This window comes from Cygnus olor, chromosome 9, assembly GCF_009769625.2.
Source record: "Cygnus olor isolate bCygOlo1 chromosome 9, bCygOlo1.pri.v2, whole genome shotgun sequence".
NCBI classification, from domain to species: Eukaryota; Metazoa; Chordata; class Aves; order Anseriformes; family Anatidae; genus Cygnus; species Cygnus olor.
Genome location: NC_049177.1, coordinates 3,228,930 through 3,250,308, shown reverse-complemented (window position 1 = coordinate 3,250,308; position 21,379 = coordinate 3,228,930). Strand labels below are relative to the sequence as shown.

Genomic DNA, 21,379 nt, shown 5'->3' with positions numbered 1-21,379 from the left:
ATGTTATGCAGCTCTGTGTGAAACCAGACAGGAGAAAGTTAAATCAGCCTCTTCAGAAAGTTATTTGCTGAATTTAATAGGCTAAATATAAATAGGTGACAATTTTCATCATAGACCGCAATACAATGAGTAAGCTATTGAAGATTGTCATAACACTGAAGATTTCTCACAAAATGGAGGAAGATTGTTTTTCAGTTTCTAATAATTCCTCTATTGAAAGCACCCGAAGCTAAACCAAACTAAACCCAAAGTCTTTTTAAATGCTTATTTTTTCAATAGGTAGTTCTCCCGTGTCATTCAGGTATTTACAGGCCAAGTTCTGCTGTTTGTTAGCTGGCTTGTAGAGCCAGTACTGGGACCTGCACTGCACCTGGTGCAGAAGCAATTCTAATGGGCTGCTTTATAATGGGCTGCTTTCATGCTTCCATAGCCAGGGATTCCCTGAGTGTTATAGGGCTTGTCTCTTTAGAAAATCGTGGTGCATCGCTTTCAAGTACTTAATCAGGCTCCACTTGAACCTATGCCCAAGTTTTGCATCCTTTCATCTGATTAAGTGTCACCTCTTTTTGTTTATTTTATCGGTTTAATTTGATGGGTTCTAGCTTTTATGTTGCAAAAGACAGTGAGCAGCCACTCACTCCACATCCTCATGATATTAACAATGTGCATCCCACTCAGGTAAACAGGCTGAACCACACATAATTTACTCTAAGGCTTTTACTGAAATCTGTACATAGTATGAAGTTCTTATGTATTTAAAGTTGACTTGAATTTTTTTCAGGATATATATTTTTAATAGTGAACAACAACTCCTGTTTTGATTTACACAGCTAAGTTAAATGTTGGTTTCCATTTCTGTTCAGCAGCAGAAATACCTTTCCACCTAGGCAGTAGGGAAGTAAATGTTTGTGCAAACTTTAACAGAAGAAACTCCTTAATGTCTATAAGCATATAAACTGTAAACATATTAGTAAGCACTAACAGGGTTTTGTTATGTTGGCGTTATTCTGGGGTTAATTCTTTGCAATGAATGTGTAATTTATTTTGTGTGATAGCAAGAATGTTCTGATTAGCCTTATATCATCTGAATGAATTGTGGAATGTGAGGAAAGTCACAGCTCTGGGAATGAGGTAAGACCCAGTGCTTGCTTTCGTTAGGGCTGTGGGTCAGATGTTTCATTCAGAAGCATTGCTTTGAGAAGCAAATAATGGATGCTACAGGGATGACATGCAAATATTTAATTGGTCGAATATTTTTTTTAGGAAGACAAAGATGACATGTTATAACATAAATTTATTTCTGAACAAACTGCAACATTAAGAACTATACAGAGAAACTGCATCACGCTTACAACTCAGTCATGATATTTGTGCTTTGTAGGATAAGTAAACATTAATTCTATCACAGCAAAAAATTGATTTACTGACAACTAACTGTATTTGGCTTAAAATAAATACGCTTTCCCATTTATTAACTCAGAGCACTTTATATAATACTTGGTGCTTTTTACTGACTTTCAGCCTCGGAAATGCGGAACATTCAGTGTTACCACGCATGTTGGTGTGAGTTGTGGATGTTCAGCAGTTTGTAAGAATAAGCCCAGTGACTGCACAGTTAAGTTTAGTGTATGCAACAAACTGACCTTTATCCTGGCAGTAAAGAGACCTCCACTGTTCTGTATATGTTGCAGAGATGTAGAATTTCTCATGTTATTTAATGTTCTGTATTGTTTCACTGACAATTTGTCTCTCTCAACAAATGAATGAAAATCATGCAACTTCAGGAATGGTTTTAAAGATTAAATTGAGAATAATATGGCTCTTTTTCATAAATTATTTAAAACTACTTCAAAATCTTCAAAAATAGTGCAAAAGGACAGTTTTCTCTTCCCCCCCTCCCAAGAAATAGTACAGAAGCATAGATTGTTATATGGAAAATAAAATCTCTTAAATATTGTATTGGGAAAGGCTGGTTTTCTATTATGCTATTTGGGAAGGGAGAGGCAAAAGATAAAGATTTTCAAAGAAATAAATCTCAGAAGAGCTTTGATGTGATAGGTTATATTTACCTTTAAATCTAAAACCAATCTCTTTGGAAGAGTCGAGAGTATCACTGAGCGCATGATACTAACAGATCATCTCAGCAAGAAGATACTATAGGATATCTTATCAAAGTTATATAAATGTTATAGCAATGTGAACTATCATATATAGTCCAAACACTTGCATCCAAAATGAACAAGCACATGTGCTGAGATTTTAACAATCATTTTGATTTCCTAAAAATCTTAATTTTCATAACTGTCTGTCGAGGCAGCACTCTTCAGATATGTTTTTTTTTTTTACCTTATTAACAATTTACTTGATTAAACTAAAACTAAAATAGTATTTTTTTCACTACTTTTAACTCACATGTAGCGTGTTACATGGTGCTTTAAATAAAAGCACTTCATGTAACACATTTACTATCATCACTCCCTTTAACCAGGTAGGGACACTGAGGCACAGAGGTGAAATGACTCACCTGAGGTCACCTGGCAGGCCTGGGGTGGGACAGGGCTTCAGAAACCCGCTGCCGTGACTCCCATGACTCACAGAGCTGTGCTCGGGGACATACCAAGCATAGAGATCCCAAACTTCACTGCCTCTAAGGGAAAAGAAATTTCTTTTAAGGGTATTAACTGAGATTCTAGATCTCATTTCCTTGAGAAGAAGACAGGGATGGCAAACCGCTATGGGAGAGAAATAATTGCATGGAAAGAAACTGAAATGTGTTTTCAGTAGGCTTTTATTGTGCCATCTAACCATAAAGATCTGGTGTGTTCAAAAGTTTTTACCCCTTAGAAGACCTTGGAGGTTTGGTTTTGTTTTATTTATCTAGGGACATGGGTTTCTCTGTGCATCCTGGAACACGCTCAGGTTCTAATAGGTAAACTGTACAAACATTAGTGTTGTTTTTAGAACTGAATGTTAGCATACTGTCGCATTTCAGCTGATTGATTTAATCAAATTGATGAAAATGGATCTTATCGGAGATTTAAGTCTTTACTGTGTAGTCCATTAATTCAGAAGGCTAAAAATCCATCCCCTCCTAGTACAGTACATCCTATAGCACAATATGTCAAGAGTCCCTCAGGATACAGAAAGATACAATACGCCTTGGTTTCACTTTGCTCAGTGCTCAGCTGTGGAACAGACGTGTGCTGTTTCTGTAGAGTTTGTATGTCTTTGCTCATTGTACTCAGTGATGTTTGAAAGTCAGAGCGTTACACAAATCACTGCTTACTTAAACTGGATTAAAACAAAAATGCCGAACAGGTGAACTTTCTTAACCCAGTTCAAGGAGCCAATCAAACAGGCTTGGTGTCATCTCTCTGCCTTCCTCACTGAGCTTGCAGTACTGCACCACAGCATGAAAGATATCGCCAACCTTCCAGGACTTCCGTTGAACTAGTTGCACAACATCTAAAAACTAAATTAGAGGAAAACAAACAGAAAAAGCAATAGCACTTAGGATTTGATTAGCACTTTGCTAAGGTTTTGTTAAATGAATTGCATGCAAACAGCTGTGAGACCGTCCTTATGTACAGTGAGTGCTCTGTCAGCGAAAGCAAGAACAGTGAAAGTGAGCTTGCTACAGAATCAAAACTTATCAACAACTCACTGTCAAAGTAATGAAAGTGTGGCTATCCATTTCACAGAAAAATATCCTCCTTCATTACCATCAGTTACATTTTAACTTACATTTATGTTTCTGTATTTCCACATTTCCACCCAGTATTTTAAATATTCAAACAGTACTGGTGAGCATTTCTGGGTAAACTGTCACACGAAGACTTCTGCCGCAGTTGTGGTTGAATCATGATAAGGATCTATATTTGCCTGGCTTTTTTAGTCTCCATATAAACCAAGGGTTAAATATACATTCTTAAACAGCTGTAAAAAAATCCTGAATTTTGTCCACTTTGTACTTAATAACGGGCTTCAAAGTGTCACGCATCTGGTCCTACTTTTTTTCAGCAGCATATAAATGAAAATCAAAGCTTTTCATTTCCTTGAATTTCACAATCAATATCTAATTAGCTTGCTCCTTCTACATTTCCAGTTTTAAATGACACAAGAAAATATTGTGTCTCTAGTTCTTGTAGCTGTTTGCTATTTACATACTGAAGCCTAAACTTTTAATATGTATTTTAACGATACTTAATAGGCGCACGATTTCCAAGAGCACTGTTGTAGGCAGGATGTGCTTCATTATTCTCTAGTGTATTTTTGCAATTGAATTAACTGTTTGCCAAAGCACATGGGTAAAGCTGACAGCTGTTTCTTTAATTAGACGCAATTTGGACTGTTGATGCTGAATGCATTTTAAATGATGTTTATGATTCCCAAATGCATGTACTCAAGAAAATCAAACAATCTCTCTGCTACTCAAAATGATCTTCCTATAGACATTATTTTAACAGATGAAAATACTGATTTGTAATACTTTTTTTCATTAATTGATTTGAATACTGTGACACTTCTCGTTAGCCTTAAGTCTTGAACCAGTCTTTCTGACCTTGGAAAAGGTCATTCTGGTTATTTCTGAAATGTTGTAGATAGCATTTCGTGGTGTCTCCAGCAGATCGCGAACTAATTCAGGAATAAAATTGTTCTGTATTTCTTGTGGCCATTTTGGACTTCATTGCTTTGCTCTGGGTGTTCTGGCTTGGACTAATACTTGAGAATGTATCTCAGTTCTGGTGATCTGTGTCTGTCTGGAAATGGGCTTCTGCATGCAAAATGGTGACTGGTGGCTACATCTGAACAGGAGCAAAAGTGTACTGGTATGCGTAGCATTTTTTAAAATTATTATTATTGTCGAGCCAGAGAGATGCCTCAATTTTTATGCAATGACACAAAATGGTCTCGCTTTCCAAGTAAAAGATGTGTGATTGCAAACATGACCCTGCTAGAAATGCTGGTTGGCATCCCTTGCTAAAACTCTCCCTCTGGCTAGGAATAGTGTAAGGATGTACCTAAGCATATGGGTTCATCCTGCCTGTCCTCTAAACTTTCAACCAGCTGCAGAAGCCTTGAGGTCTTGTTATGTGAGACACTGAGCCCGAGCTCAGTGTTATCTTTATCTTGCACTTAGTCTCTTCTGTACAACCGAGCAGTCAGTCCTTTTCTTGTTGAGGGGTGAGGGTGGTGGAACTTGATGGTCTTTAAGGTCCCCTCCAACCCAAATGAGTCTATGGAGTCTACGAACCTTAAATCCTGATGTATTTAATCCTCTCCTCTTTGTGAAATAAGCAGTAGCATTGTCATCTTGCTGTAATGAAGATGTCTTTGCGTCTGCTTTTAGGCTCAACAACTTCAATACATCATAGATGCTATTGTGATTAAAGTGAATTAATATTATGCCCAATTCTGTGAACACTACCTTTTCAATTCTGTTTTCCTGAGATTTTTTAAAATAGATGGTTGGGATTCCAAGTTCAGAAGCAGCTATCCACTGCAGGGTGGCTCGAAGCTCTGCGTCAGGGCATTCTGGTTCCAGATCAAAATTTATCACCAAGAGGTCCTTCTGACAATTGGCTGTTCCCACTGAGAGCCCTGAAGTACTTTCTGGAAAAATAATTCCAACGGTTATTGTGGAATTGTATGTATTAACTTCAAATTGTATGCTGTGATTGATAAGGTTCAACTTACCCTCTGTATTTTCTGTCTGTTCTTTAAGGAAAACCTTTTCTTCTACTAATTCACTTAGAAACAAACAACAACAAAGCTCGTTAGTGATATTTTGGAACAGTCTACAACACTGCATCATGATGGACAAACTTCTCCCCCCAATATAAGACCGAGAAAACTGCAAGAAAAATGTTAAACAGGATAAAATAATAAAAGGCTGAATATATTACAGTAATTTAATCTGTAAATCAGGAAAAGCCATAGGAATTGCAGTGTTATTCCTGTGATATGATGAAGTACTTGTACCAGTTGCACTATGTGTTACGTTTCATCTGCGTATCTTTGCGGTTTATGTAATGACAAAGAGAATGACGTTATGGTAAGATGCAGCAGGTCTTGTAACCTAGGGGGAAATACTGAATTTCCAATGTCTGCATTTTGCAGTGCTATAGTTGTTGGGTGAATTTTTTTCAGTCTTGCTTTCTAGTTTTATTAATTTATATTAACTATTATTTATTAACAGTTTAACTATTTTTCATAGCTAAACACAAATATAGTTATCGATGTCTTCAACTACTGCTGTTCTCAAATATATTAGCTGTTTGGATAAACAAACGCTGCTTACACATTGCAAAAATTTCAAAAGACTTCACTTCTTATGTTCCATTTTTCCTGTTAAACTGCAAACCCTGGCTACGTTTTCACTGCTTCAGCTTCCATTTCTGAACATAATGTCCATGCTCCCGTACATGTAGCAGGAACCTGTAAATTCATGTCTGATGTTAGTTATGCCAGTCACTTCGTCAGTACTGGAGAGATAGCACTTAGGTGTTTCTGGACTGTCCTGTTCTGTCCTCAACTAAGGACAGCAAGACTTTGTTTCCCACATGGGAGGACGCTACCCTTACCACCCTCTTTCACAGGCGTTCAGAATCTCCCCCAAGGCTTCAAAGGACCAAGCGTATACACACACTTGTGTAGTGGTTACTGCAAGATGTGAAAGAATAAAATGGCAGTATGCAGTCTATGGTTTGTCATGACAGAATCATAGGTGCCTAATAATGTCCCTTCCATCAGATTTTATTTTACCAGTGTTCTGTTTGAACAGCAGATGTATTCTGAGCCTTGACTTTGATTTGTGGAAGGACGAACTGCCCTGAGTGGTGGTGCTGTGTTCCCCAACATCTGTCCTGCCAGGATCTCGTGCCTGTTGGCTAACACCTGAAAGCCACTGAAAGCTAATGAGGAGTTGGAAGTTTATCACTTTAATCTTTGGAAATGTAAGGGAGAGGGGTGACCTTAAGGAATGTGTGTAGGAGGTATCGCTGCCTACTGTTAAGATGGAAATGTTTTAACAAGGTTAGTGTCCTGATCCAGAGAGAATGCATGCAACTCTACAGAAATACGAATGCCTGGGTTTCTGACAAAAAAGAGCTTCTCAAAGGCAGGATGGTTTGTTGTAGAATAGCCTGGTAATGAGCTGTAAAGGTCTTCTGATATAACTGACTTCACAAAGTTTCCATGTTCAATATGTGATGTACAGTCCGTACGTACTCTTCTGCAGTGGCTGTGCCCTGTCTTCATCGTGGCATTCACCAGCTGACTGGTTACATACCATGTTTCAGGGTACCAGCATCTTTAGGCAAATTCTTACGCATCTCTTGACAATTATATTGTATGCTCAATAGAAACACACCCTGAAATAATACTTAAGACATAACTTAAGCCAAATTACTATAATAATGCCATATATATATATATATATTTACTTTAATTGATCTTTATTTGCTTGATCTTACTTGCTCTTACATTAAAGTTTTGGTAATATTTGAAATTTCTCAGAGAAGAAAGTTGACGCAATGTGAAATGGATGCTCAGAAGGCTGTCTTCTAGGCAGAACAGTTGGATCCATATTCTCGAGAGGTCTACCTGGGTGGGCTTTCCTGTAACTTTTCACCATCTAATGCTGTCACACTGTACAGACACCTACTTGTGAGCTTTTCTGAAACTAAGGGCAGGCTAAGCAGCAGGTGCAAAGCAGGGCTTGGCGCATTTTAGATGGTGTAAATGATTTGCAGTTAAAATTAGACTAAACATCAAATCTCACTTCAGTGACTACTTACTTAATCATAGGAGAAGATGGCATGTTCTCCTGATAAATTTCCAGGTCCATAATGCCAAGACTGCTAGTTGTACTGCTGTTGCCATTGCTGACAAAGCAAAAGTTTAAATATTAGTGCCAAACTGCACTGAACACATCTCCATACATTATTTTTTTCTGTACAAGTAAAGTGAGGAGGCAGTCCCCTGTTATGCAGAGTTCCACAAAATCAACTGTGCTCAGTAAGTGTTTCCCAGAATGCAGCACATTAATCTGCTCAAAATAATGAGTTTTTTTTTATTAAAATAGTTCTGGGCAGATCATGTATCAAGTGATGCTCTGGACGGAAAAAAAATCATAGACTGTCTTCTTGTGAATGGCTTATGCAATGAACATTTGGTCTCAAACAGAAAAACAGTCTGCATGTGTCCTTGAAAAGAAAGACTACTAAGCATAGAGATGTCCTGGAAAAACCTGCAGAGGTTCAGATACTCAGATACAGATTCAGAATGTGTTGAGTTAAACCAAGGTTTGTTTGTGTGTATGTATATATAGATATAGGTATGTGTATATGTGTGTATATATACACACACACTGAGGTTGCCTATTGTACTACTTACCTGTTGGCTGACTCCATGCCTGTAACCAGCAGCAGTTTCAGCATATTACGTCCTACCCTATGTACTGTCAGGGATCTGAGGGTGCCCCAGGTAGAGTGGTGGTCCCTGATGCTTCTGGCTACTCTGAAAGACTGAGACTTTTAATTAAAAGCCAATGCTCATTGGGACCATTAATACCTTAAAGTATTCTTTGGCTGCTTCAAAAGGATGAAGTATAAAACCTAAGAATACTTGGAAAAAATAGTACCTGTTCACTTTATAACATTGCTACATGTTTGACAGTGAGTGTTTACACAGCTGTAATAGTCTGATGTACAGGTTGTGAATTTGCTGGTTGCTAGTCAGTTAGCATGAATGAGTTCTGTGTGTTAAGTAAACTTGAACCAATTAATTTATACTAGAAAAGCAGCTAATAGTATTATTCCTTATGTCTGAGGTATTGTCTAGACAGTTCCTTTCTCCATCAGTTTTTTTCTGAATCAAGGTCAGTATGCCATGCATTCAGACTTCAGAGACAATTTCAGTTTCAATGAAGAGCCAAATGGCACAATGCATTAGCTCTCTTATACCAGACTTTAAGGGTTGATACTACAACGAGATAAATGGTTCACCCATTTTTTTTCAATGAGCCAACAGTGCTCTCTGACACTCTTCTACCTGCTTTGTTACCATAGTCTTCCCTTCCTGTCTTAATACCCAAGAGAAAGAAGTAATTACTTGACAATATTTTTTAAAATCTGATTTAAGATCAGATTTAAGGGAAAAGAAAAAGGAAAAAAAAACTTGAAAAAAGGTAAGAAAAAACCTTGCTCGATTTGAAGTTGTGAAAGGGCTGAAACTAACATTTGTTTATACGTACTCTAAAGGCTAGGTAACGCCTTTAAACATGTCCTGGCTAGAGTAGGAAGACAATGTGGCACAGTGCAGTGGGAACACTGGAATTTATGCATACAAGGGGCAAACTCAGCCATACTTTATTGATCTGCTTCCCTGTGCTAGTCTAAGCAGATCAGGGTGCTATCTGTGCTCTCATTATACAGATACCTGGTGGGAATAGCAGTCTCATCAGTTTTGGCTAAGAAGATGTCATTGTTTTGGAAACAGTAGCAAATAAAGCAAAGCAAAGATCGTAGCAATTAGCTTGTCTGACGGCCCTTTCACTGTAGGACTGGGGCACTTGCATGGGGCAAAGAAGTGCTTTCATGGTCTGAATGTAACTGCTCACCAAAACAAAGATCTGGCAGAAAATGAGGATGTGGCTCTTTTTATTTTTATTTTTTATTTTTAAAATGAGATGAACTGTCACTAGGCTTTCTTTACAATGTTCTCAATCTTGAGTTATTGCCCCTCATTTCCAGCATATGGTTATCAAATCATATGCTTAGTTGACCAAACCATTATGTATACTGAGAACAGACAATACCGGTACCTGAGGGATCGTTCACTGAGTTGTAAGTAGCTACTTGTGTCATCTGGATTGTCCTCATCATTGGCCAGCTGGGACCAGCTACCAGTGCTTTCCTCACTGCTGCTGAGATGGTTTGGAAATTCTTCAGCTGTTTTTGTCTCTCCTGGGACTTCAGCATCTAGTCTGCTCTGAGCATTCTTGCTGGTAGGATGATAAGGAAGGCATATTGATAATTGTAATATAGGCAAACTACTGCAAATCTTCAGGCAATGCTACTCATTAAAGTTAACTGAGCTGCACAAACTGTATAGATGCAAGAGACTGGACAAACTTATAAATTCATATGAGAAGACTAGTACAACGTATGGTCTGGGATGCTCTTTAAAAATGGTCTTCCTGTGGGTGCTATAAACAAATACAAAGCAAAATAAGCCTTATGTGGAAATATGCATAGAAAAGGCTTAACTTGTACAAAAAGAACTGCTTGCTGCATAGGTCTATTGCTTAATGTACTTTGGTCAATGAGTGGTTGAAATACGGGATAAATATTAGTGCAGAATGACAGCATAGTTGGAACTATATATAGGCCCTAAATTCCTGTCCTGATGGTGGGTGAAAAAGTTTCTAGACAAGGTTTTCTGCCTGCTGAATGTGATTTTTTATTTTTATTGGACCATTGATTATAGTTAGGTATGTTACATGCGTATGTGAACGTTTTCTAGCTAGGGGAGGTAATCGAGAATAAAATCTGGATCAAAAATTATCCTTGCCTGCTCTTCTAATGCCAGCAGTAATTCTTAACAATGAAGAGATGGAGCATTTTGAGTTCTGTACAGATGGTTTTTTATCTGTATGTTCAGATTTCTCCAGTTTCTGGTGTATGACGGTAGTGTTAAACTTCACAAAATATATTAATCAAGAAGTAGAAATGCACGGTATATATATAAGAAGGTCAAAATTGTTATAATAGAGTATAAGAACAGAAGAAGACAATATTATCATATCTAGAAGTGAAATAAGAAGATGAAATCAGATACATCTAGCTCCTATCTGAGCTGTGCAGGATCCCAGATTGGAAAATGAGTGCATCCTACTATGGTATTTTTTGTTGTAAACCAAACTCAACCTGACATGAAAAATACCAACACATTGTGCAGCATCTTCACTGACAATGCTACTTTCTAAAGGTCTCTCATTTCTGTTTTGTGTACATTTTTCTGAATTGCTTGAAATGCACTTTGCGTTATTTAAATGCAGCAGAAATTTTCAGAAAACTTTTACTGAATGCATTTCAAACAAAGCCACCTATTTTAAAGCGACACAGAAAAGACCTGCAACATTCAGATATATCATTTATAGCAAGTAAAAAAAAAAAAACACAAAACCTTCCATCACATGAGACCACAACGTGCTCCACTGACTATTTACATAAACACACTTAAACCATACCCACTTCCTTAGCTGCACGTTGCTGGAAGAAAATTCTTCTAAGGTGATATACTTAGAGCTTTTCCTACAAATATAGCTGTGCATTCTGTAGCAAGTCTATGACATTTCACACTTTTTTTCTTAGCAGAACTGACTCCTACAGATATCCACATTCACATACCCTTGCATGGATCACCCTATCATACAAGCAAGCCTCCAGCTCTTCTACCCTGTGAACAGCGTAGATTGAAGAAAGGTCTAGAAGTAAAAGTAGGAAAGTATTGTGGGTTGTGAATCACTAATGGCTTTTAGCCTGCTGTGTTTCTTAAGAGCTTTGTTGCTTTGGTTGGGGATGGATAAAATAATTCTGTCTCTTGGTAAGTATGCAGTAGGTAGAAACCGGATTGATTTTGGAGAATACAGGGTTAGGAAAAATGCTTTATAATTCTTCATACTTGACGTGTGCCACACATGCGTGCGTGTATATATGTTGTATATATACAAATGAAGAATAAAAGCTACAGTTAAGGTAACTTTTCACAGGCAAACTGGGCATTGTGAGATTTACCAACAGACTTTTGTTATGCAGGCAGAAAAGTACATAATAAAAAATGCCACCTCTTTTTGGGTGATCAGAAAGAATTAATTGCTGCCGCAACAGAGTAACAGTTAAAGCAAAGCTGTAGTTTTGTTAATATTTACTGGATGGTCTGCATTTGCAACTCTGTGATTTAAAAAAAAAAAAAAAAAAAAAAAGTCATGCACTTGCAACTCTCTGGAGGACCCCTCTGAAAGTGAGAATTTCTCTAGGCTTTTATCTGTAGGTATGGCTGAGGCATCCTGAATTTGGTTAGAGCAAGAGATCAACCCCAAAATTCTATTGTCCCCAAGTAATTAACTCGATTAAGGATATACTGAGATAAAATCACTCTGGATATCTCCGTGTGCTGTGCTCTCACTCTGGGGACAATTGAGAAGTTGCTGTGCTAATGCTGGATGTTAGAGAGAGAGGCAGCCCTCTATACAGAGAGAAAGGCGACATATTTGCCTGAGGGCCTTTGAACTACAAGGCAGTCAACATCTGTCAAATATCCCAAGCTGTCGTCTCTGACCTCTTGGGTACAAAACTCATCATCCCCAGCAGCTGGGTAGCAGGGTAGTGGTGCTATCCAGAGGCTGTTTTAATACGAGCCAGGTAACATCCAATATAAAGTCCAAAATATAAGAGATTTTTTGGGGGTAGCAATCTTATGGGAGCACTTTGGGTTTGTTTGATTCATTATGCACTTATGTGACAGACCAGTGATGCTTTTTGATAATGATTGTATGTCTGCTTGGTATTTTGCCTGGAGTCTTGTGTGCCTGTACCTATTCTGCCAAGTAATTGCACGCAATAGGAGTAGTTCAGTGGCTCAAAGCAAGCAGTGCTGACACTTGTTTATGTGTTACATGTTTCAGGGTTTTTACTTCAGCCTAGGCTTGGTCCAGATGGCCTTGCCACAAGTGGTTCAAATCCATGTGAAGAATCACCAGAAGCTTCCCCTTCCTAGTCGGTGGATGAGCACACCTGGTCCCCACTTGCAGCACAGCTTCTCATTGACATTCCTCCCAAGGGAATCTGCTTTGCATGCTGCACACAGAGCTGATGCATAGAAATGGGGATGAGTTGGTTCAGAACTGCAAGGCATTGCCAAAGAAAAATGCTAATATAGGAGTAGCCTCTGGGTACTAATTCTGCTCTACCAATCCTATGACTTTAAACTTTCAATAGCCACTTCGAGAACTCTGCATCAAACACAGAGGAAAAGCTGTTATTAAAGGGCTCATAAGCTGTGCAGAAAATAACTTTATTTCCAAACAGTCAAGATTCCAAATAGGCAGATTTCTAAATGTATCTTATTAAAAGCAGGTTGCGTTCCAAGGAAGAGGAAGGTTAGTCGGGGAGAGTCAGCACAAAATAGAGAGACTATAGTAATTATCCACCTAATTGCTACCATACACAGGGAAGTGCATGCTTTCTCACTTCTAGCAGAGCTTTGTCAAAAGCCAAAACACAGCACTGCCTAGCATAAAATGAGCTACAAAATGGTTTTGAACACTAGCATCTGCACTCTTTCTAGCACTCTGAGATAATGGAGTGCTGCAATCCTCCAAGTGATTGGCAGCTTAGACACCATTAAAGTAACAGATATGATTAAGAAGTACAGTTAAAAATAGGCTATACTGTGAGAGACAGCTTTGCTCTTAACCTCCTAACATCCACAGCAATCCTCTGTGCTTGCACTACACTCTCGCACAGCAGGGCTTACACTTTGCCTTAACCAAAGTTTAGATTCCTCAACAAAAGGAGTACAGCTGCAAGGAGAGGGTGTTAGGCTGTGGTATAAACTCCAGCAAATGAAATTTTATTCTCTTCTCTATCTGAATTCTACCTAGAGGTTGAACTCAAGTAGTTGAGGAGTGCTTTTAATTTATTCTCCCCTTCCCCTAAAAAATTTTTACTACTTGTTCTTCCAGACTGTAAACACAAAGCTGAACCTCAAGCTTTTGGAAGCCTGGTCTTGTTTCCAGGTACACAAAACATCAGGTACATAAGGAAGCACAGGAGAGAACTACAGCTCAAATTCTATCTTCTGTTTTACACTAATTCTGATTTTTATTTTTCCATTGAGATCTCAGCCAGTGCTAAATGAAAATTCAAACTTTGTCCATCTCTCCTTTCTTGACTATGGAAGACCTAGTGTTAAAGGGAAAATTTACTCGTCTGTGTGGTATTGGATTTGAAACTTAGAACCATAATGCTGTAATATTTAACAAATGTTTGCTCCACAGACCAGTACTGTGATGTATAATTTGGTGGTTTTATGCAGTTAGAAACCTGTAGTGATAATCTATCCTGTTTGTTTCTCCAAAAGTGGTTTCCTCTTCGTCTTCTCCCTTCATCAAAGTAATGTTTACTGGGAAATTAAACACCGAAGCAATAAGCTGATTTTCTGTTTATCACCTACCTATTCAGTAAGGAACTGGAAACCGTGTGCTTCCCAGCATAAGCTTCTGGAGGTTTTTCATTGCTTTGATGCTCCTTTCCAGAAGAGTCATGTGAAGTTAAGCACTCAGAGTCTTTATCTGCCTCATCTCGTTGATCAGTTTCTATCTGAATTAAAGGCACTTCCCTGTGCTGACCTGCAGGGAGGCATCCAGGGTTCTTCATCTTCTCTTTCTGCTCATCCAAATTTATTCCATCTCTTTTGGGTTTTGTTTGAATCTGAGTTGCGCTTTGGGGATATTTGCTTTCCAGCATATGATCTTGGCTCGTAGAATCAAAGGAATCCTGCTGGACAACTATTAAACTTTTACCACTTTCAACAATATTTGCAGCCAGTCTGTTTGCATATTGTTCCACATGTGGTGGGGAATCACTGTGAAAGCGATCTGCCTCTGCAACCTCTGCCTCATCTGCTATGATTTTGTTCTTGCGCATTAGAGATTCAATAGAACTCGCCCATGTCTCGTGAATCAACATATCAGTGATCTGGTCAGTCTTGCATCTTTGGTACAGGCAGGAATCAGACTTGCAAAGACCTGAAGAAGCCACAGTACTGACTGGCTGTACGCTTAAGGAATCCCGGTGGTGCTGGGCAAATCCATCTAATGAATTTGCCTTGACTGGGATGTTAACTGTTAGTCTAGAGCTGGATGATCTGGTGTCAGGCATTGAGGCTTGTCTGAAGCAAAAAGGTGATCGTAAAGAGGGCGGTAGCAAACTGCCACACCAGTCCTTTGAATTTCGAGGGGAAGATAGGTTATCTTTGTTTTCCTTTTCTATTTCTCTTAGCATATACCTATAAAATTCTTCTGTTATGCTTTCTGTGCTGGACTGTTTGGATGGGCAACTTGGTCTTATGTTAAGGTGACCATTTTTCTTGGCTACTTGTTGCAAAGCAGAAGTTAAGATGTTGTTTGCATTTTTTCCTGCATAGTAATCCAGTAACAAATCAAAGCCTCTTCCTTCATTTTCCATCTGGTTCACCATAAATCTTGAAAATTCATCTGTAATGCTTTCACAGCTAGACTGCTTTGAGACAGAACTTGTCTGGCTCACCGATTGACCAAAGGTGTTCATTAGGCCTAAGGTATTGACAGAGGCTTTGGAATCTGCATCCTCCTCTGGGATGCTCTCACAGCTTGAGGCCTTGGCTCGGCTCCATCTGTCACAGTGCAGCCTGTTCCTGGGATGGTTTGGACCTTGCCAGATGCTGTCAACCATGGAGAGTTCAGTGAGGTTCATGATTTTTGCAGCCACTTCATTTGCAAAGATATTGACAGAATCTGGTGCATCCTCAAGGTTTATAGATTCATCTATTACCCGATTCATCAACTTTTCCTTTAGCTCAGGATGCTCATCTGTCTTTCTTTTGATCTCGCTGAGTCTAGGTGCCCTGTGCTTCCGAACAACTGAGCTATTAGCATGGGTTTCCTTTTTCCTCTTCATGGTTCTGCATGACAAACTCTGGGTCACCAGATATTCATTGCCTCTCTTCCATGCACAGAACCAGGGTTGCTTTCCATTTGAGTTTTCAAGACAAATGGCAGCTATTTCGGTTGCCATAGAGACCACTGTTTCTGCCAATTCTTCTGCAAAATCTGTTATACAATATTTGTCCCTTGAATGTTTCACCTGGAGCACAGGCTGAGAAGGAAGCAAGACATGGCTTCCTAACAAAGATAAGCTAACTTGGACTTCATCGTTTAGCACAGCATCACACTTATGATTCACCTGGTTATCTGCATTCACAGCAGCATTGGAAGACTGTTGTTCTTGAACGCCATGCCTGCATTCATTGTTTGCAAAGGTGTTTTCTCTGTCTGAAAATGATCTATAGTCTTTCTTCTTCTGATTGTTACCCTGATTTGGGGATTTGTAACAGTCTCGTGTGGTTCTTTTCAGGTATCTTTTCTTGGGAGATGTTTTTGCAACAAGCCCATTATGCCCAGTGGCTCTACTTAGTTCTGAATTCAGCGTGGCACTTTCCTTGCTATTTACATCTCTCATGTTAGTTTTCCTAGTGCCTGTACCGTTTCCAAGTTCTTTGCTAGCACTGTAGCATGTACCAAGTGGCTTAACAGCAGAATGACCAAGGGGTCTGTGTGATGTTTCATGTGCGGTTGCCTGTGTTGGCCATCCTTCTACTCTTGTTACTTTCTTGGCTTTTGGGCTGTCAGAAAACAGAGGAGAACACTCTTCAACTTGTCTTATGTCATTCATCTTCTTGCAAGTGAAATATATCACATTAAAAAGCAACTCATTTGCAGTCTCCATGAAAATGTCTTGTGTATTCGAGCTGTTTTCTGAACGGGGCTGTAGCTGTCTCTTCTTCCTAACCTCTTCGATAGAATGACGTAGAATAATATTAGATAAGTTTTGTGCAAGTTCATCCCTGATTACTCCATCAGAGTGTGGAATCTGTGGCCTTGCTGCTGTTTCAATAATTCTTCCATTTATGGATTCCATAAAATGCCCTATGTTTTTGTATGTATTGGGTTTTGTCAAAATTGTTGATGCCTCTTTGAGAAGTGCCTCTGCAATGCTATCATTCAGCTTCTCCATGCTGCTTCCTATAGCTATGCTGCAATGAAGAGTAATGGCTGCAGATGTCTGAGCTGCAGACAGCAGACCACTCGAAGTTGCAGGGTACTTCTCTTCATTTGCTTCCCCCAGTCCACAGACTGCTACAGCACTTGCTACCTGAGTCATGCCACACAGCGCAGATGGAAATGAATATTCTGTACCAGAACAATCCTCAAGTAGCTGTGAAGACGCTGTCTGTGTCTCTTCACTATCTACTGCTCCATTTTTGGAGTCTGTGGTTTCTTGGTCCTGTCTGAACTTTTCTGCAGCCTGGGGACTTGAGATGGTTCCAATGACAGTCGCTGCACACGCCAGGGCCATCTCCAGTGCGCTCTGGCTTTGCCCATTTGAATGTTCTTCCTCGAAGTAATCTGAAACTTCAGCAGAACTTTCTGATTCAGTCCAGTGGCACATGTTTGGGAAGGCAGACCCTGGCCAGTCAGACACATTCTCACAGCTGTCTGGACTTTGCACTATGACGATCTTTGGAAGTTCATTCCATGATCGGGCAGCAGACACATCTTCTGACTTGCAGGAGCTCCCTACAGAGATGCTGACCGCAGCCTCCTCATTAAAAGTGGTTTGAGACTGTGACAGTCTGATGAATGCATCTTGCAGAACAGATTCTGCTAAATTTGTGGCATACTGACCTGTAGATGCTTGCTCATTTTGCCAGGGGGGATCACTTTTCCTACCACCTGCACATTCCTCTATGTCTGCCTTACTGATGTGTTTTGCTATTGGGTTGTGAAGAGGCCCCAGCTCTTCTTTAGCCATTTTGGTTAAAGATACGTCTTCTAATACATTCACTGAGCAGGAGTGTTCGACCCCACTAGTCAAATTACTAGTACTGACAGATGATGTAGCTGTTTCCACTAATTCCTTCTGCCACGGGATTTCCTGGTGTGGCTTATCTTCAGGTTGTGAGATGCCATCTTCGACCACAGCATTCACAGCTTCAGAGACTCTAGTAGCTGTATTTTCTTTATTAATGGAATTTCCTTCCAGAATTAATGGCAACCTGGCTTTCCTGTAGTGGAGATTTTCAAATCCTTTTCCTTTATTTTTTTTGATATCTGAAGATGATTCTGAAACACTTATTTTTTCATGGCCTACTAAAAGAAAAGTAAGGTATTAATCTTTGCAGAGTACTCTGGAACTTTAAAAAGAAAATGGTTGTATAACTGTCTAATGCATTACTGCTCTGTAAAACTGCTGTACAACCACGTATCCTTGTCTTTGAACAAAAATTTAAAGTATGAATAGCCATCCATTTTCTAAATTACAAATAAATATCTGCATAAATTAACACTGAGTGCAATTTCTGTAAGCACTGCTATGGCTGTTCTGCAATACAGAATTATGCAATAGCAGAATTATGCTCAGTCTCATTGCTTTTACCAGTTTTATACTCATCAGCCTCGTTTTCCTCCTCGAGGTGCTCAGATGCTGTGAGGAAATCTTCTTCTATTGAGGACACTGAGCAGTTTGTGTCATCCTCAGGCTTTGAGACATGAGCTTCTATCTGCAGCTGTCTCTCCTGAACAAGCTCAAGCCCAATCAGAAACTTGTTTATTTCAAAGATGATGCAGCTTGCGCTGTTCTTCCTGTCCCCCCTTGCACACTGAACCAAGCAGACATCTGCTAGCCAAGGACGCTAGAGGGGGAAAGAATCTCAGAGAGTTATTTAATTAAAAACAAACAAACAAACAAGCTTGTTTTAAGCATCCCTCTGTCAAAATCTCAGGAATGTTCTGTTGTCAAGATGCAATACAGTTTGTCATTTAGAAATTTGTAACACAGTGTGCAGTCACATATATGCCAAAATAAGACCGCTTGGATCAACATCTGTTAAAGAAGCATTTTAGTAGAGAACCCAGCTGTATCACAGGGGTGTCTTTATTTTGTTGAAATAACCAAGTTTTTTTTTTTTTTTTTTCCCAATCAAGTTCTTGTTTTAATGACAGTGTTCCTGGCTTTAAGCTATGTCAGAGTTAGCCACCTGACACACTGTTATTACAGCCCTCACACCACCCGGTATTACCTGTCTGTGGCGGGAATTGTTTGTGGGTATGAATTCCTTTTTCAGGATAATTTCTGCTGCAATGCTTGTTTTGAAGGCAGCCCTGTACATGCTGGCTGGTGAGATGAAGAGCATGTCACCTTTAGATGTTCTTGCAAACTATTTTAAAATAGATTTATTCTCTTTGTTCTTCTCCCTCTCACTCCTTATTTGCCCAAAGCCCTGTTATTTCAGACCAGCATAACCTCCAATTGCAAACATGCAATGTGGTGAACCTCTACATAAAAGATGTCTTAGCCAGAGAGGCTGTATAGTTAAGCAGGAAGTTGGGCAGAAACTGAGAAAAAAGAACTCTTGTTATGCTCACTTTATTAATATTAAAACTGTTGGATGTTTATACTCCCTCAAAGCTAAGTTGATATCTCTGCATGGAACTGTGTTTGTGGTACAGATATACTCTGAAGCAAAGCCAAATTTCTGCAGCTTGTGATCATGAACTTTAACTCAAGACCCCCAGGAAGGAGCCAGCCTAAGTGTAACCAACTCTGGATCAAGGCTGGAGATTTTAAGCTATGTAAAAGACACCCTGGGCTCCCTGTGCATTTGCAGAGTACCTAGCATAACGCAACCCCATCCTAGGAATGGGTGTGAAAGCAAAGTAGAAACCCAGTAATAACAGTGGGATGATTATTTTGTTGGAACTGCCTGTTTTATTAGTCTACTATTCCTTTACAACTGAAAAATGTGTCTGAACAAAAAACCAGATATGTTAGCCTGTTAAAAGTAAAATACAAAAGAAAGATTTTTTTTTTTTTAAATAGCCCCTCAGGAATTGTTACTGAATCAGACCTAAGCATATTCTGTGTTGTGAGAACTGTTATTAATAACAGATGCAGTCTTAGAGCAAACATTTCCACGCTGTTTCTCCAGTCCACAGTTTGCAGGGCTGTGCTTGTGAAAGGGTATGAGGATGATGCAAGTCTACTTACAAATGAAGTTCTCCAGAAAGCCTAGCAAATATAAGGGCCAGCATAGCATTTGCTTATCTATCCAATAAATCTCACTATCTCAATGCAAAAGCTCTACTCATCTTACAGAAATTTAGGTTAGTTTTTATTTCTCTGTTACCTACACTCTTGTGAAGGCTGCTAGTCCCAATGGCCACATTTCTTTTAGCACTGGGCTGACTCTTTATTTGGGAAGCAGTGTCATCGCTGTGTGTACCACAGAGGCTTCCCCCCAGGGGTGCCTGGCTTGGAGCACCTCTACCCCCACCCCAGGCTTGTGTGCTTTTCTTTTTAAATCTTTCTCAATTCAGCCACTAGCCACAAGTGGCAAGGAAGCTCTATAATCAGGTAATTTCTCTCTTTAACGAGCACCTCATAGGTATAACATAAAATTCAATAATCTCTGCAATACAGCTGTTCTAGTGCCCCCCCAAAACACCTTTTTATTATAATAAGGAGTGAAGTTCCTGGACTTGTGTGTTGAAATGCCTTTAAGCAAATGTTATCATTTGCTTCCTTTCTCAACGTGGTGCCAGTAGGAGGAATTTTTGGCCTGCAGTTTCTGATTATGGAAGATTTCATTGGCAATAACAGGAGTGAAGGAGTTTGTGTGAGAACTTTGCCTTTAGCTCCTTTAAATGTTAAGTTTTTATTTATGCGTTAATTACTTTTTACATTGACAGAAGCTAAATGAAGTATCAGCTCTGATATGGTTAATGTGTCCTGGTATTTTCAATTGTCATATTCAGGCCTAGGGTAGCCTCTAGGATTTTCAAGCCCTATTGTCAGCTTTTTTCTGAGGTCGATGTGTAGGACCAGATGGACTGGGAACAAAAGTAGGAGGTAGACTTCAGTAGTAAGAAAGACTTCACTTGAAAGGGAGTCTGTAGGAGCTGTGCCCTGTTGTAGCTGTGTGTACAGAAAATGTTATATCATTCCTTTTCCCCCTCTGTGCTGTCCTTCTGACTCCTGCTACTCTACTCTTGAAATCTGGGATTGTGAATCATCTCTGCCACCACTGCCTGCCTTCCCTGAAGTATCAACGTGTAATGTGGCTTACAGCATTATCAGCTGCAACCCAGATATCTGCAGGATCTACGGGGAATAGAGGAATCTCTCCTCTTTGTCCTCCCCCCTCTTTCACTTAACCTCTCTAAGAAAAGTCTATTTTTTTTATGTTTGCAAACTCCTGCTCAGTTCTTAAACTGGTATAGAGTCCCTGCTTTCACCTTCCTTTTTCCAGTTTCCAAATTCCTGCACAGCTGCGATGTGGTCCTAAAGAAAAGGTTATGATTCCTACCTGGGGAACTTCATAATCAGCTTGAAGGTTTCCTGATGTTAATCCAGTCAGCAGGACTATTTCATTTTCCTTGGGTGGTTGTACATTCATAGAACTGATGAGTTTGGGGAGATTTGGAGAGACGCTGATCAATTTCTGTAGTTTGAAAGACAGATTTTGCTCTCAGGTAATGAAGTCTGAGTTGTGC

General features: G+C 39.4%; 1 protein-coding gene across 1 annotated transcript in view; it reads right to left on the bottom strand.

Annotated features, from left to right (window-relative positions):
• Nucleotides 1-957: 957 nt before the first annotated feature.
• LOC121074523 (SPHK1 interactor, AKAP domain containing) overlaps nt 958-21,379 on the bottom strand; it is a gene marked incomplete at its 5' end in the record, with an annotated part of 54,992 nt that continues 34,570 nt past the window's right edge. The window contains 8 exons of the mRNA XM_040566686.1: nt 958-3,472; nt 5,429-5,613; nt 5,698-5,750; nt 7,800-7,886; nt 9,827-10,006; nt 14,242-17,974; nt 18,264-18,519; nt 21,193-21,327. Coding sequence (XP_040422620.1) covers nt 3,329-3,472; nt 5,429-5,613; nt 5,698-5,750; nt 7,800-7,886; nt 9,827-10,006; nt 14,242-17,974; nt 18,264-18,519; nt 21,193-21,327 — 4,773 coding nt within the window. The remainder of the gene's footprint in view (nt 3,473-5,428; nt 5,614-5,697; nt 5,751-7,799; nt 7,887-9,826; nt 10,007-14,241; nt 17,975-18,263; nt 18,520-21,192; nt 21,328-21,379) is intronic.